The 14,387-nt window shown below is 45.4% G+C and overlaps 1 protein-coding gene across 1 annotated transcript in view; it reads right to left on the bottom strand.

The window, feature by feature from the left end:
• Window positions 1-11,820, bottom strand: part of LOC135912069 (homeobox protein Nkx-6.2-like) — a 195,800-nt gene extending 183,980 nt beyond the window's left edge. Inside the window, exon 1 of the mRNA XM_065444447.1 lies at window positions 11,485-11,820. Within this exon, the coding sequence (XP_065300519.1) occupies window positions 11,485-11,794 (310 nt within the window). The 5' untranslated portion in view covers window positions 11,795-11,820. The remainder of the gene's footprint in view (window positions 1-11,484) is intronic.
• Window positions 11,821-14,387: the final 2,567 nt, after the last annotated feature.

The raw sequence follows: 14,387 nt of genomic DNA, 5'->3' as shown, positions 1-14,387 counted from the left end.
AGCGGCAGCGAATGTTTTATGAGTCCATTATGAATCGTTGTCATTATACTTATCATAAATAAAACGTAGCACCTTGCATTGCACGCTTTCTAGGCAGATGTAGTCTTCTACGCAGAGTTCATTTTTGGAGAACTGACCAAGAACATACTTTTCTGTTAATGGACGACTGGATAACGAACCTACATAACAGCCTCTGAATATGTCATACCACTGCATTGATTGTGTGTACGCGGTCACTTTTTTTTTATTGATATGATATAAGGAGATGTTGGCGCACAATTTAAGCGCCGGCTACTCCTTATCTCTTGAGTGGTTCCATCATACATCATACAGGGTTCAACCTTCGTTGCTACTCCTCCGTACTCTTTTGTCTTCGTACCACCTTTCCCCCGTGCAGGGTAACTAACACAACCTACATCTGGTAGACCTCCCTGTCTTCCCGTACATCGGTTCTATCGTTTTCTCTCTCTCTCTCTCTCTCTCTCTCTCTCTCTCTCTCTCTCTTTGCTTCAAGGTATTGAAATGCGCAAGTCTACCTCGCCTGACTATTTTAAAACTTTTTCTTTACTCAGAAGTGCAACTCTGCTATACATGTGTTTTTTTATTCGCTTTTTTTTTTCTCGCAATACTCAGTACCTTTGCTCATACATAACTTGTACCTAGCGTGTTCTATGTGCACTGGCGAGTTGAGTTAATGTTTCGAGAGACCATTGCAATTGTGCAAACCTGAAAGCAAGTGGCTTCCAACCTTACGCTCGTTGTCCGGCGTTCTATCCTGCTCTTTATTGATGCGACCACTAGGCTCATATTTTGTTTCAGGGGCACTAATAATTTTAACGAAATGATAAGCGTGATGGGTATTTATACGAGAGCAATATAGCTTTTCTTCACACCATCTGCATTCCCACGGGCGCCTCTTCGCATCACACGCACGCGCTACCCTGCAAGAACACATTAGCACCTCTCGAACACTGCCAAATTCGACATTTGTATTCACCGAAGCCAGTGTACTAGACATGCTTGCGTTTCGTAGCTGTAATTACTTTATCACATGCCGTTTTGTCACATGCCACATTTACCACGAGCCGAATAACACACTACTACAGTGGAACAAGATTTGTATATTTCATCGAACAATCGCTTTATACAGGAGACGCTGCAAGCTTTTTCAATTTAATAAAAACAAATAATACCTTAATCATATCACTCGCTAGATTCCACTGGCTGTAGCCGCTTGTTCTTTGCAGGCACACATCATTTCCATAAGTGACACTTAGTCTGCGCGTCATTTGTCATACTTACCCGGATGCGCAAACGAAACTCCTAGTCACGCTAATGTACTCAGTATTCAATAAAGTACGTCTGCTATTTTCTTATCGCCATTAGGGCTCCTGAAGTTTACGCATTTGCCTCACCATGCCTCGATATTTTCGCCCCCTTTCCCTTACATTTCTCTGCAACGTTTGCGTTGTTTGATTTTCTGTATATACAGCGCACGTGTAAATAAAGGTGATTAGTCTGGAGTCAGGGCTGTGTCCTGTTTGGCTCCCAGCACCTTACTCTTGGCGCTGTTATATGATCACATAACCTACTTGCGCAGCTTAATGTTCCTACGTCTAAGATTGCGTAGATATAGTGCATTTCAAGCAGTTCCTGTCCTTTCCTAAATTTCTCGCGGAAGCGGGCACTTTTCAAGTGGCACAATCGCTACTTGAGCTATATATAGAGACGTATAGAGGTAATATTTGTGTGTTTTAACAGCTTGAAATGTTTCAGTGTTAGTCAGGTTACGCACACGTCTACCGACGTAGAAATAATCGCGCGCGCGCTGCGTTTAGTCCGTTTAACGTATAATTACCACTTTCCAACACTAATTAGAGCTCGGATTAACATGTGAAGCCCGATAGGGTCGTATATCTTTTTGCTGACATTCACTTTCCATGTTGTATCGGACATTTCCGTGTCGTATCAGGCAATCGCTTCAATGCGAATTGGGTAAACCGTTAGTATGGTAGACATTGGGCGACTAGCCCACTTTAAGTGTGGTAGGAGTTTGAACGTAGTTGACGTCTGAAAATGCTTCTCCTAATCTATGGAATTCTCTCAGATCAGTCGCTGCGAAATTTTTGGTTAAACACGAATCCACATAAAGCCAGCAGACAATCATGAAGCCAAGGAAAGTATAGGGCAGGTCACGTGCGGTTTTGGTTGAAACGTAGAAATTAAAGGGAAATGAAAGCGTTCGAAAAAAAAAAAGCTGACGCCGTAGGTGGAAGCCGAACCCACATCTTCGGCACTGTATTCCTGCTACGCTCTGCTAATTACGCTGCCGCGACGCCGATTCGCACATCTACTCTCTTGGGTATTTGGCTTTGTGTACAACATCCGACCCCGGGATTTGCGAAACCGTCACGCCCAAATCATTAAGTACGTGCTGACGCAACGTTATACCATGACGTCATCAATGAAACTTGGTCAGATTCCATACACCCCCTGCATCTATACACTCCGCGCGCGGCATCGCACGCACGTATCCGTCACAATTATACCTCATCGCTGGAATGAGTGCACCATCGGCAAGACGCTACACTCGGGATGATTGAGATGAATGCCAGTACACAGAATGGCTCGCAGAAGCGGCGCTGCGGAGAGGGATCGGCGCGGACGCACCCGGATCGACCCAGAACAAGCCCGGAGCAAATGATAGCCGTTGCGCCAAAACCGCGCCGCGCTTGTGTAGCCGTCCGAGAAGTCGAAATTGATGGCGTATAGGTTCCGTCGGAAATCGAAGTGTTTACGCGCGCTCTGCAGCAGCGGTTGTTATACTTGCGCGCTGCTCATTTTAGCATCAGCACCTTGTTCATGGTGTAGCCCTCTGTGTAGTGAAGCGTTACTACCTTTACTATCGGCACTTTACTAAACAATAACAGCAAACTAAACTGCGGTATGTTAGACATGCTTCGCGCCCGTGTTATCCGCGGAGGCCCTTTCGAGAAAAGCTTGGCGCCGCGCTGTGATAGCGTCCCTGTCCGCTGGCCACCTTATTCACTTCTTTAGCTCCATGCGCGACGAGCGTAAATGACGTAGGAGCTTAGAATAGGATTATTGCAACCAAGTTCAATACGCGCACGCAGAGACTCTCAGAACAGGACCTAGCACACCTGCAGTTCTCGTTACCTCAACTGTGCACTTAAGCGCGCTGCGATCATAGCATAAACAACCAAGATCAGTCGCATAAACAGTTCTGTATGACTGAAGTAACATCGTATTAGTTGAAGAAACAACAGCGTTAGAAAGGACCAAGACGGACATGATTTTTCGACAAATCGACGTTGGCATGAAACAATCCCTACTTGTCGTATTTATTTTAATTTTTTCGCGTTTGCTTGTTTCGTTTAGGTTGATATATTCTCATACGCTGTTCTAAAGTATGATAGGCTCAAGTGCGCTTACAGAAACACAATTATGGAATTAATACTAAAAGATAAGTGCGACGCATGTTAGTAGCAAAAACATAAAAAGATATCTCCCTCCCCTCACCCCCTTCTCGCCTTGCAAGCTCATTTACTTAAACAAAAAAGAAAAATCTCTACACGCCCATCTTTATACAAGCGATATCAATAAAGCGCTAATAAGTCGCCTCTATAGGTAGTTATCAAGGGTGATCTCCGACTTATAGTGCCTATAGGTTTGACGATCAACAACGTAGGTCTTAAGATCGCGTCGTGCACCGTGTTTCTTAAACCACTTCTTAATTTTTTTCTTTGTACAGTTTGGCTAACATTAGCAGGGACACAATATAGTGGCAACAAAAGGTCGAGTCAGAGCAATTGAGAGTAAGCACATCTAAAAGTGAGAGTTCGCATCCAATAGACTGTACCATGAAGCTACAAAACGCACACTGCTCGTTTGTAGCTTCACGCAACGGTCTGGTGGATGCCAATATTCCCTCTCATGAAACTTCCTTTAGCTTGTGGACTTCGGCAGTATTGATTTCATAATTAGTAAAGTCTGTTGAATTCCTGAGTTTAAACGTGATGTGCCAAGCCATGAGCGAAGCTTCTGTTCAGTATCTGTCCTGGACAAATAGATTAACGCACACTGGGCTTGTTGATGGGCGCACCGCGCAGCCTCACCAGCGCTATCGTTGCCAGTGATACCGTGAGTGATACCAGTGAGTCGCTGGAACGTGATGTTCCTACTTTCAACAGTATACTGTGGCGAATGTTCCTAATTCAAAGAGGGAGCGAGAGAGAGGAGCGAGAGAGAGAGGATATAAGGAAGGCAGGGACGTTAACCAGTCAACGAGTCCGGTTGGCCGCCCTACGCTGCGGCTAGGGAGAAGGGGAAGAGAGAGAGAGAGAGTACAGAATGTTCATGGGAACCAAGGCGCAGACCAGCTGGCTGTCTTTGAAAGGAAGCATTAGAGTCGGAAATTGTGACTGCTTGGTTGGGTTGCTATTGAAGGACGTTATCTACAGCGCCGCGTAACATTGCAAATTCTGTGATCTCGTTTCATAGGACAGCTTCAGTGTAACATAAACTGCTATGGACGGTACGATTAATGAACAGGAGCAAATGGCTGCTGAAGTATAGCCATCCGTGTAAAGGTGGACGTAGTTTGTGATCGCCTTGATTTTCATGTACGACTCATATACGTATATTCTGACTCGTACAAGAGGACCGAGGCAACTGCGTGTGTGTGTGTGTGTGTGTGTGTGTGTGTGTGTGTGTGTGTGTGTGTGTGTGTGTGTGTGTGTGTGTGTGTGTGTGTGTGTGTGTGTGTGTGTGTGTGTGTGTGTGTGTGTGTGTGTGTGTGTGTGTGTGTGTGTGTGTGTGTGTGTGTAATGAACGGGCGGCAGAATAAAAATAATCATATATAGCTTCAGTTTCCTTGCAAAATGGCACATCGGCGAGATTACCGGACCAGAACTGGGTAAATATAAGTTTATGGGGCGGGTGGATACGTACAACATAATCTTGTCATTAACACTTCTAATTGTCGTGATGGGCACTATTCATTTCTCCGAGGAAAATGATGAGAGGCTGGCAAGAATGTTATTGATGTTTTGATGGCGTCTCCATGTATTGAAAACTTCCGTTATCTTACCGCCGTAATGTAAACCAATACTGGGACAGCAGAAAATATAAATCCATTCAGAGATGGTCGCACTAACGAATCAGCCATCTCATATTAAGCATAACCCACTGTGACCCGGTACCCATAGTAACCTGATAAGACTTAAGTTTTCAACGACAATAATGAAAGGAACACTTTTGATACTGGTGCATTTGATGAGGAAGTAAGCGAAAAACAAACTGAAATCGAACGCGTTCTAATAACAGCAGTGGCTGCACTTAAAGGGAGCTCACGAAGCGCAAACACCATTGCCAGGAGCTCACCTTCAAAAACAGGAGTGAAATTTATAACTCATAAAAAATATGGCCATCCAAGTGAAAGGAAGAATGTAAAGTGAAAGGAAGAATCCAAGTGAAAAGGAAGGTGGATGAAGTTTGTGATCGCCTTGATCGTCATGTACGACTCATATACGTATATTCTGACTCGTACAAGAGGACCGAAGCAACTGCTTGCGTGCCTGCGTGCGTGCGTGCGGGCTTTTTCCAGGAATATAACAGAAAAGGAGAAATACCGCTTTCAGCCCCAGGCGGTATTGAAAAACTTGGAATAAGTAAACACAAGAAAGAACAGGTGGTATACATACAAATTAAAGTCTTTAAAAATAATGATATCATACATAGAACTATGTGCCTGTCACTTCCAGCATATTAATGCACTCAAGAATTCGTTTTCAACTTTCCTGCGTTCGTTCCTTTCTCTTCATTAAATTAAGAACTAAAAAGATACGCATGAAAAGGCCAACTAGAAGCGCGTACAAGCTACACAGAAGGTGTGTGTTCCCCTGACACCATTTCGAGCGCATTTCAGCCGTGCTGCCATTCAATTGAACACTGAATACGTTATGACTTCTTACGCGAGACCTCTTTACACATGCATAAGGATTTGCTTCTGCAGGTGCTTTCTGCTCAGCTAATAATGATATTCTGATCACCTAAAGACAGAGGTCAGCAATGTGGCTACACTTATGCGCAGGCGTAATGAAATAGCAAGGTGTCGTCGTTACGATCATGAAATCTTTATGACCCAAAGAGAGCCAAAAGCCCGTCTCTTGCTTCGCTTCCTTCCGGACTCTCTCTCTCTCTCTCTCTCTCTCTCTCTCTCTCTCTCTCTATATATATATATATATATATATATATATATATATATATATATATATATATATATATATATATATACATATATATATATATATATATATATATATATATATATATATATATATATATATATATATATATATATATATATATATATATATATATATATATATATATATGAGCCTTGGGCGGATGTGGAACATCTGCCTCGAAGGCTTGTGAGTGGTGGCGCTGCCCTACACTCCCAGGGTTAGTCATGGTAGGTGAACTTAAATACCCCAGAAAGTGTATGGGCAAACAGCGCTGGCGGTAGATCAATGGGTAAGAGCATCGCGCGCGTAATGCGAAGACGTGGGTTCGTATCCCACTTGTGGGCAGTGTTGTTTTTTCATCCACTTTTATTTCCACGAATTTATGATTTCTTTAATTCAATTACAACAAGTAATTTCCCTTATGTTGGCCTTGGTGTCTTGGTTTGGTGGCTTCTGATGATATGAATAATACAAATTGGGCCCCTGAGTTTTCTTTCTTCGGCTTTCTTTCTTATCCTTCACACACACACACACACACACACACACACACACACACACACACACACACACACACAGATATCTGCGTCAAACTTCCGTCAAACTTCCTGCAGTGCTAACACTTTTTAAGGACCCGCCGCGCTTAGCGGCTATGGTGTTACGCAGGAGGTCGCGGGATGCGGCCGCATTTCGATGGGGGCGAAATGCAGAAACGTCCGTGTCCCGTGCATTGGGGGCACGTTAAGTATTCCCCGGGTGGCAAAAATTAATCCGTAGTCCGGCACTACGGCATGCCTCATAATGAGAGGCACGCCGTATAGTGGCACGTAAAACCCCAGAATTCGACTCAACACTTCTAAGATTGGCTAAATGCGAACAGTCACCTGCTCGAGGGCCATTTACAAATGAAGGTCGCGGCGAACTTTTCCTCCACGCGTTCGCGTCAAGAAAAGCGTTAGATCTAATATGCATTTGGCGCATGCCGGTAATGGGATACACAAAGGAGTAAGCTGTCGCGCATAGAATGAGAAGCCCGTGCGTCAGAAATAGATGAGGCATACTGTGTTGCTACGCAGAAACCGGAACCGAGTCGGAGGCCGGAAGTAATCCAGGCCCTAAGAGTCATATTCTGTTGACACGACGGAAAGGCGCACACACAGTTACAAAGCGGAAGGGCACAAGGAAATCGATGGAAACTTCAGCAAGCAGCTACGTTTCGAAGCGACGCGAATGAAAAAGTAACATATCCTTTGCCGGGAATGTAACCTGAAAAAGCAAAAAAAAAGGGGGGGGGGGATTATGATTACAACTTGTGCTCATGTATGAATCCGCCAAGTATGTTTATCGGCTGAGCGAACGAAAGAAATTGCCAACGAATTTTTAAAATGACGTAGCCATTCCGTTCTGTATTAAACGATTAGAGGCGACATAAACACTAGCTGCTGCAATTCCCTGTTTTGTGCAGTGCGATCTACAACCAATTTACCATTTGATCAGAACGAATTGAATGCCATATGATGCGGATGCACTGTATTTCATCATTTATAGTAGCTTTTCAAATTTCTGCAGAACTTCGCGGATCTCGTGATCATTCACTGCACAAGTCGGATACCGGGCATGCTACACGAATACGCGTAAGAACGCAATGAATTGACTCTACAAACAAGTAAGCGCGAGGCAATGCGGAAAACGAAGTTAACTTAATGTTTAATATGGCAGATTGGAATAAGCACAGATGTTCAATCATTCTTAATGGCAGAAAACCTTTTCAACTATCCCATACGACAGTTTAAAAGATGATTTTACATAACAGACAAATCAGAAGGCCGTTCGTGCTAATACGACCAGCTATAATCCCCGAAGGTTGCCGACAGGAACCGACAGAAGGAGGTATTTCCTTGCCCCCATACATTTACCCATACCTACTATTACGGCGAAGACGCCCCCATATACGTACAACCTCATTGGTACCTGGCTAGGGTGTATTCAAACACTTACGGCAGGTTCTTATGTATATATAAATATATTAAGTAGTGAGCTAATTTCATTCCCCGCAAGACAATAGCTGTTATAAGATGCCAATGCTGCGTGGCTTCTTGATCGATGTCACAAGTTGGACATCTTTCTCGGAGGCCAGGTTCGATGTGGGGGCACAAACCGCAGGCTCAGAGCGTAGAAATGGAAACGGGCTGCTCCGGTTACCTGACTCCCAACCAGTCGGAACGTCGGTAAAGGAGGATGACGGCTACAGCAATGACTGTTTTCTAGTGAATTGTGTGAACGTTGATGTTTCTAAAATTGATTAATCTTGCTACCTGCTTAAAAGAACAAGCAACTAAAGTTGGCCTGTTCTTTCTTCTTTCTATACCTTGAAATAATATACGGCTACTGGTGAATGCGATTATACATTTTTTTTTCCTCACTGAACCGTCAGTCATTAAGATGTTGTATTTAGTATGCAGCCTTTAGACTTAGGTAGTGAACCCGCGTCAACAAGTCAAATAGACAGGGACATGCGTTGAACACAACTCATAATGGGATTAGTTCGAGATACCGCCGCCAACCTGAGGAAGAACGAACAAAACAGGAACAAACAAGAAAAGAAAACTTGACATTAAGAAATCACGCCAGAAACATGTTGCCGCTTGTTTTCTTGGTGCGCTTGATGCGAAAAAAAAAAAAGCAGCCGAGAAAAGTTGGACTCAGCACAAGAAATAACGAAAAGAACGCGAAACGCCGCATTTAATATGAATTTGCATTAACACGCAAATCCATTAAGATATGCATTAACACGTAATACACACACGAGAGTTCTTTTTTCGAGCAAGAACAGGCGAATACATGCTTATGAACCATCATGCAGCCTGTTGGTTTGGGGAACTTCCGTGACTTCGGAGTAGTTTCTTCGGTGCTCTTACATCCCGAATAGGCTTGTTTATTTAAATTCTGGTTGGCACTCGCAATAGTTCCACTGAAATGCTAACAACACAGATTAACTCTTCTTCACGCTATTTTCACGAACCCACTGCAAGTACTTGTTTTTTGGTTGTGCTCGGCTTGTGCATACATCGAACTAATTCGACTATAAGCCGAGTTCTAGAGCGAAATAAAGACCAGTCTGATGTTCAGTATTTGTCACTTTCGTCTTGTTTGCGCCGGTTCACCATAAAATTATAGGCACCACCGAGAGCGCCGAACCGAAACTTTTTTTGTTCGGTTATCATTTCGGTTCACCGAAAACGGTTCCCTTCTGGTTCAACTCCGGAGCGAAAAAAAAGTAACGGTTCAAACCGGTTCAATTTAATTTGCATAACAATATAATTACAGGAAGACAGCACATATTTATTTGTTAGAACTTTGCGCTGCTGCTAAAGTGGCCTGAAAGATTACTCCTGTTGTTTGTTCTTCAGGCCTAACGTAGTTACAAAAAGTGATGCAGATCCAGCAACAATGCTGGAATCTGCATAAAGTGAAGCGTTATTGAAATACAGCGAGAATAGAATATATTGAGGACATATAGAAAGTCCTGCAGCCTGTTACATTGCTCAAGTGGAAAGGGAGGATGAGAAAAATAGGGAACTGAGGAGTAATGATGAGGACAGACAGCAGAATGCAATTAAAAACACGTTCGGGTTCGAATTAGGTGTGCGTTCACTAGGTATGTGTTAGCTAAATATTCTAAGAGAGCGTTGATGGCTCGCTTGAATTTTATATCCTGTCAGTGGATCAGTAACACTTCATCACTGAACGGTTAACTGGCGCTAACAACGAGATCAATGCCTGCCGTTCACGGTCATACTGGGGACAAGCAAAAATTATATGTGCTCCGCTGTCTCAGGTACATTGCACGCATCGCAGTCTGGCGAGTCCGTGCGTCGGATGCGATGCAAATATTGTCGCTTCAGTACTCCTTGACTGCCCCCCGACGCAATACGCTGAAAGCTAGATTAGCGGCGCTGCAACTTTTAAAATCACGGGAAAGTATATATATATATATATATATATATATATATATATATATATATATATATATATATATGTGTGTGTATATATATATATATATATATATATATATATATATATATATATATATAGAGAGAGAGAGAGAGAGAGAGGATATGTATAGCATAGTTGAGCCACAAGTGCAGGCTATGCATGTATGAAAAGCTCCAGAGAAGGTGGTCAGCCTCAATCGAAAACCGTTAATTTATCCTTTCGGTTTCGCTCCGGAGCGGAAAAAAATCGTAACGGTTCGGTTTAGCTCCGGATCTAGCAAAATGAACGTCTTTTTTCGGTTTTCGGTTCCGCTCCGGTTCGATACCCTGGCACTAACTCACTCGAACTGCCACTTCTTCAATTACTGGGGTCGCTCGTACTTCACGTTAAGTTCTAGGTAGTGCTCACACTTTCTAATCTTAACATTCCGGCCACTTCACGTCATTGATGAAGTTAAATATAGCTAAATATTAAACGACCATAAAATAGTACAGTTTGAAGTTCATCGAGACGAAGGCGATTTATGTTCCTGTGCCTGAATTTGGCTAAGCTTTCGTCACAAGATGCGCTTACTATATAATTGCGCGTTACCATTTAATTTCCTCTCCCCCCTACCCCACTTTGGGGCTCCTGAAAAATTACATTAATAGTAGCAGAAAATATATGTCACCTGTTGTCGACGCCTGGAAGTGTGCTATGAACCATGCGATAAGAAATACTGCTAAGGATGCTCTCATTTTTCTCCGAGTCCTCTGACGATCATAACTAGTTCCATTCTCTGTCCTACACATCACTAAACACGAATAAGAAAAACCACACGGGAGACAAAACCGAAAATTAAATTTTATCTAACTGAATCAATTAACCATTGGTTCTGGCCAGCAGGCAAAGTCTCAACGAATTTTAAAATGCCAGCAAATTTGAAGCCAATGATGACAGCGTTTTTGTCCGGACGGTATAGTGTTTTCATAGAGTCAATGCAAGACCGTGCCACATTCTGGATGAGCCAATGGAACAACGGGCCGAAGCCGCGCTGTTGTGCCAGCGGGGAGGAGGTGGTGGGGGCGTGCGGCCACCAGACGCGCGCGCGGTGGGCGGGCCGCCGGGCACCTGTTGTGGGCGCGCGCGCGAGCACGTGTCGGAGCGGCCCGGCAGGCAGCCGGGCTGTACGCCTCGGCTGCGTGCTGCGCGCGGCATCCGCGACCCAGCGACGCGGACTCACCTTTGGGCAGCGCCAGCTGGGCGTCGGCGTGCGGCAGGCTGGGGGTCCCGAGCGCGGGCAGCGGCGACGGGGCCGTCTTGGCGTCGTGCGTCGACGAGGCCCTCGGCGAGGCGGCCAGGCCGGGCGACGACGGCTGAGTCGTGCGTCCCGGACACGACAGGTTGAGTGGCTGGTCGTTGTTCCGGGTGTCGTCGCGTATTCCCAGGATGTGCGCGATCGAGTGCGGCGTGGGACTCTTGGGCGGCTGGGCGTACACGTGCGGGTGCCAGCTGTGCAGCGGGTAGGAGGAGGCCGCCGCGCCGCTCTCCATGCTGCTGTGCCGCCTGCGGCCCGCGCGCTGCGGCTCTCTCTGGCTGCGGCGGCGGACGGCGGCACGCGCGAGGCGGGTCGCGCATGCGCACGTCCCCTCTCCCTTCCTCCTCCCGCCTTTCCCCCCCTCTTCCTGCAATGATGGTGGATAATGGAGAACTGGCCGCACGCACGCACGCCGGCGCCAGTTAGGAAGCGACAAAGTGCTTGGTCGGGATTTGCTGCTCCCTGTATTCCGTCGATAAAGCGAGCCCCCCACGACCGCCCGCGCACGCGGCCGCCGCCGAGGAAACGCGCAGGAATCGAGCCGCAGTAATTAGCTCGCTGCGGGAAGCGCTCTCGCCAGGTTCACTGCGCGCCCGATAAGCCGGCCGCGGTGGCGACGCCGCTGCGTCCTTCATCCGCGCGGCCATTAGGCGCGCACTGCCCAATTGCCGGCACGGGCAGCAGCAAAGCGGCTCATAATGAATGTTGCCTCCTTGGCCGCGACGATCAGGCGCAAGCCACGCGTCGGCGAACAAATTGATTGCGCCCACGGCACCTGGCTGGTCTCAGCCGCTCTCAAGGGTGGTGCCGTCAACGCCGAGAGCATTCCGGGAAGTGGCGGCGCTTGGAGTAGTCCGTCGCTTACCCGCAATACACGCGCTCTCACCTGTGAAACGTAACGCGCCGCCAAATGGGCGAAAAGGAAAAGTTAAACTTGCGCTTTCGTTTTTCTTGTTTAATGGTGCTCTTTTCAACGTCAGTTCATTGAAACCGTTTCTGATAGCTTCAATTCTCAGACTTGGACGGTGCGTCTTATAGTGCCTGCGTCGGAGTTATTTCAAACTTCAAAGTTAGTCAAATACTCGGAGCTCTCGGCGTTCTTCCGCTCTTTCCGTTATCCCATCATCGTCGTTATCGTGACATCATCACCAAGCCAACTCCTCACCTTGTATTTTCACTATCGCAATATGACAAAGAAAAACAAGACTTTGCCCGCCGTCGACTCCTAGGGATATAATTCGTGCATCTGTAGCAATGTGAGCCGCGGGACACGTTAACCGCTGCGCTATATATTGTGCACATTTAATGTTCAGCAGTGTGCGCAAGGTTTGAGGCCTCATGCAAATTCTCAGAGTTGTGGTGTCTGTGCATTTATTTTTGTGACCAGAGCAGGCAATCCTTTGGCGGACAAAGACAATGTTGTGCGCGTTGTAATGAAGTTGTTTAGTTATTTTTCAGCAGAATTGATCGAGGTTTTCCTGGCCCCGTTTTTTTTTTGCCTCCGCAGTACGCTTCTCAAATTTCTGTCACGATGAATCTCTAAATGTCTTCTTGTTCGTCTTTCTTTCTATGTCATCATCATCCCTCATCACACCCTTATGTCCCCGTTCCCCCTCCCCCTGTACAGAGTAACAGGCTAGAGCGCGTTAGCTGAGGCCGACATCTCTGCCTTCTTTCAAATAAATACTCTCTCTCTTCTTGTTCGAAGCACCAATTTCCCCCTTCGTGACGTTACTCGGGCACAGACACACCGCCCCAGCGTTCACAAAGCAGCTCGGAGTGCTTATAAAGAACAGGAGGCGACCAATCATGATACCGAACATATTTTTCTTGAAGGTGGTAGGCCAGCGATAAGGAGTTATTATGAACGAAAATCTCAGTCACTGCAGATGCAAGTCTCGCTCCGAAGAGTTCAGGGCACTGCCATTCGAATCATGCTAATACAGTTCCTTTATGATTTCATTTCCTCATCGACATAGTTTCGTAAGTGACGTTATAGACGTCTTGTACGATCTTTTGTATGTATAGAGCGCTCAACGTTTCATCACGTCTGCGTTTTTCTTGCCTTTCGGTGGTAGTTCAGGGCACTGCCATTCGAATCATGCTAATACAGTTCCTTTATTATTTCATTTCCTCATCGACAGAGTTTCGTAAGTGACGTTATAGACGCCTTGTACAATCTTTTGTATGTATAGAGCGCTCAACGTTTCATCACGTCTGCGTTTTTCTTGCCTTTCGGTGGTTGCCTGCCTATGTTTTCCATGTAAGCTATACTTGTAAGCTATATGTAAGCTTCCATGTAAGCTATACTATTTGTAAGCTATACTGTTGGCGCACTGACGCGAAATCTAGTGATGATTCGTAACTGCGAAATACTCCTGCGGATCCGTTAAAGCGGCATACTAATTCACGAGGAAAACACATCACTAAACCTCTTAATAGACGACTTTTCTTATTTTCATTACAAAAAAATATACCAGTCTTCATTCCGGACGGAAACATCAAACGAACCTCATTTTACAGGAAAAAAAATATAACGGCGTGGTCGTAAATTTACTGAGTTTAAATCTCCGTATATTATATATGATACACCATGCCAGTCGCAAACATAACTCGTCATGAAACGAAATTTTCGTTTGGATCCTGAAAAATCTACAAAAAATATGAAAGCATCGAAAATGCACGAGAGAGACAGAGAGAGAGAGAGAGAGAGAGAGAAACGAAAAGGGAAAGGCAGGGTGGTTAACCAAGGACGTGCCCGGTTGGCTACCCTACACTTGGGGAGGGGAAGGGGAATAGATAAAACTGAGAGAGAAGAAAAATAATTA

This window comes from Dermacentor albipictus, chromosome 1 (genome assembly GCF_038994185.2).
Source record: "Dermacentor albipictus isolate Rhodes 1998 colony chromosome 1, USDA_Dalb.pri_finalv2, whole genome shotgun sequence".
NCBI classification, from domain to species: domain Eukaryota; kingdom Metazoa; phylum Arthropoda; class Arachnida; order Ixodida; family Ixodidae; genus Dermacentor; species Dermacentor albipictus.
This window is presented reverse-complemented; position numbering and strand designations above follow the sequence as displayed.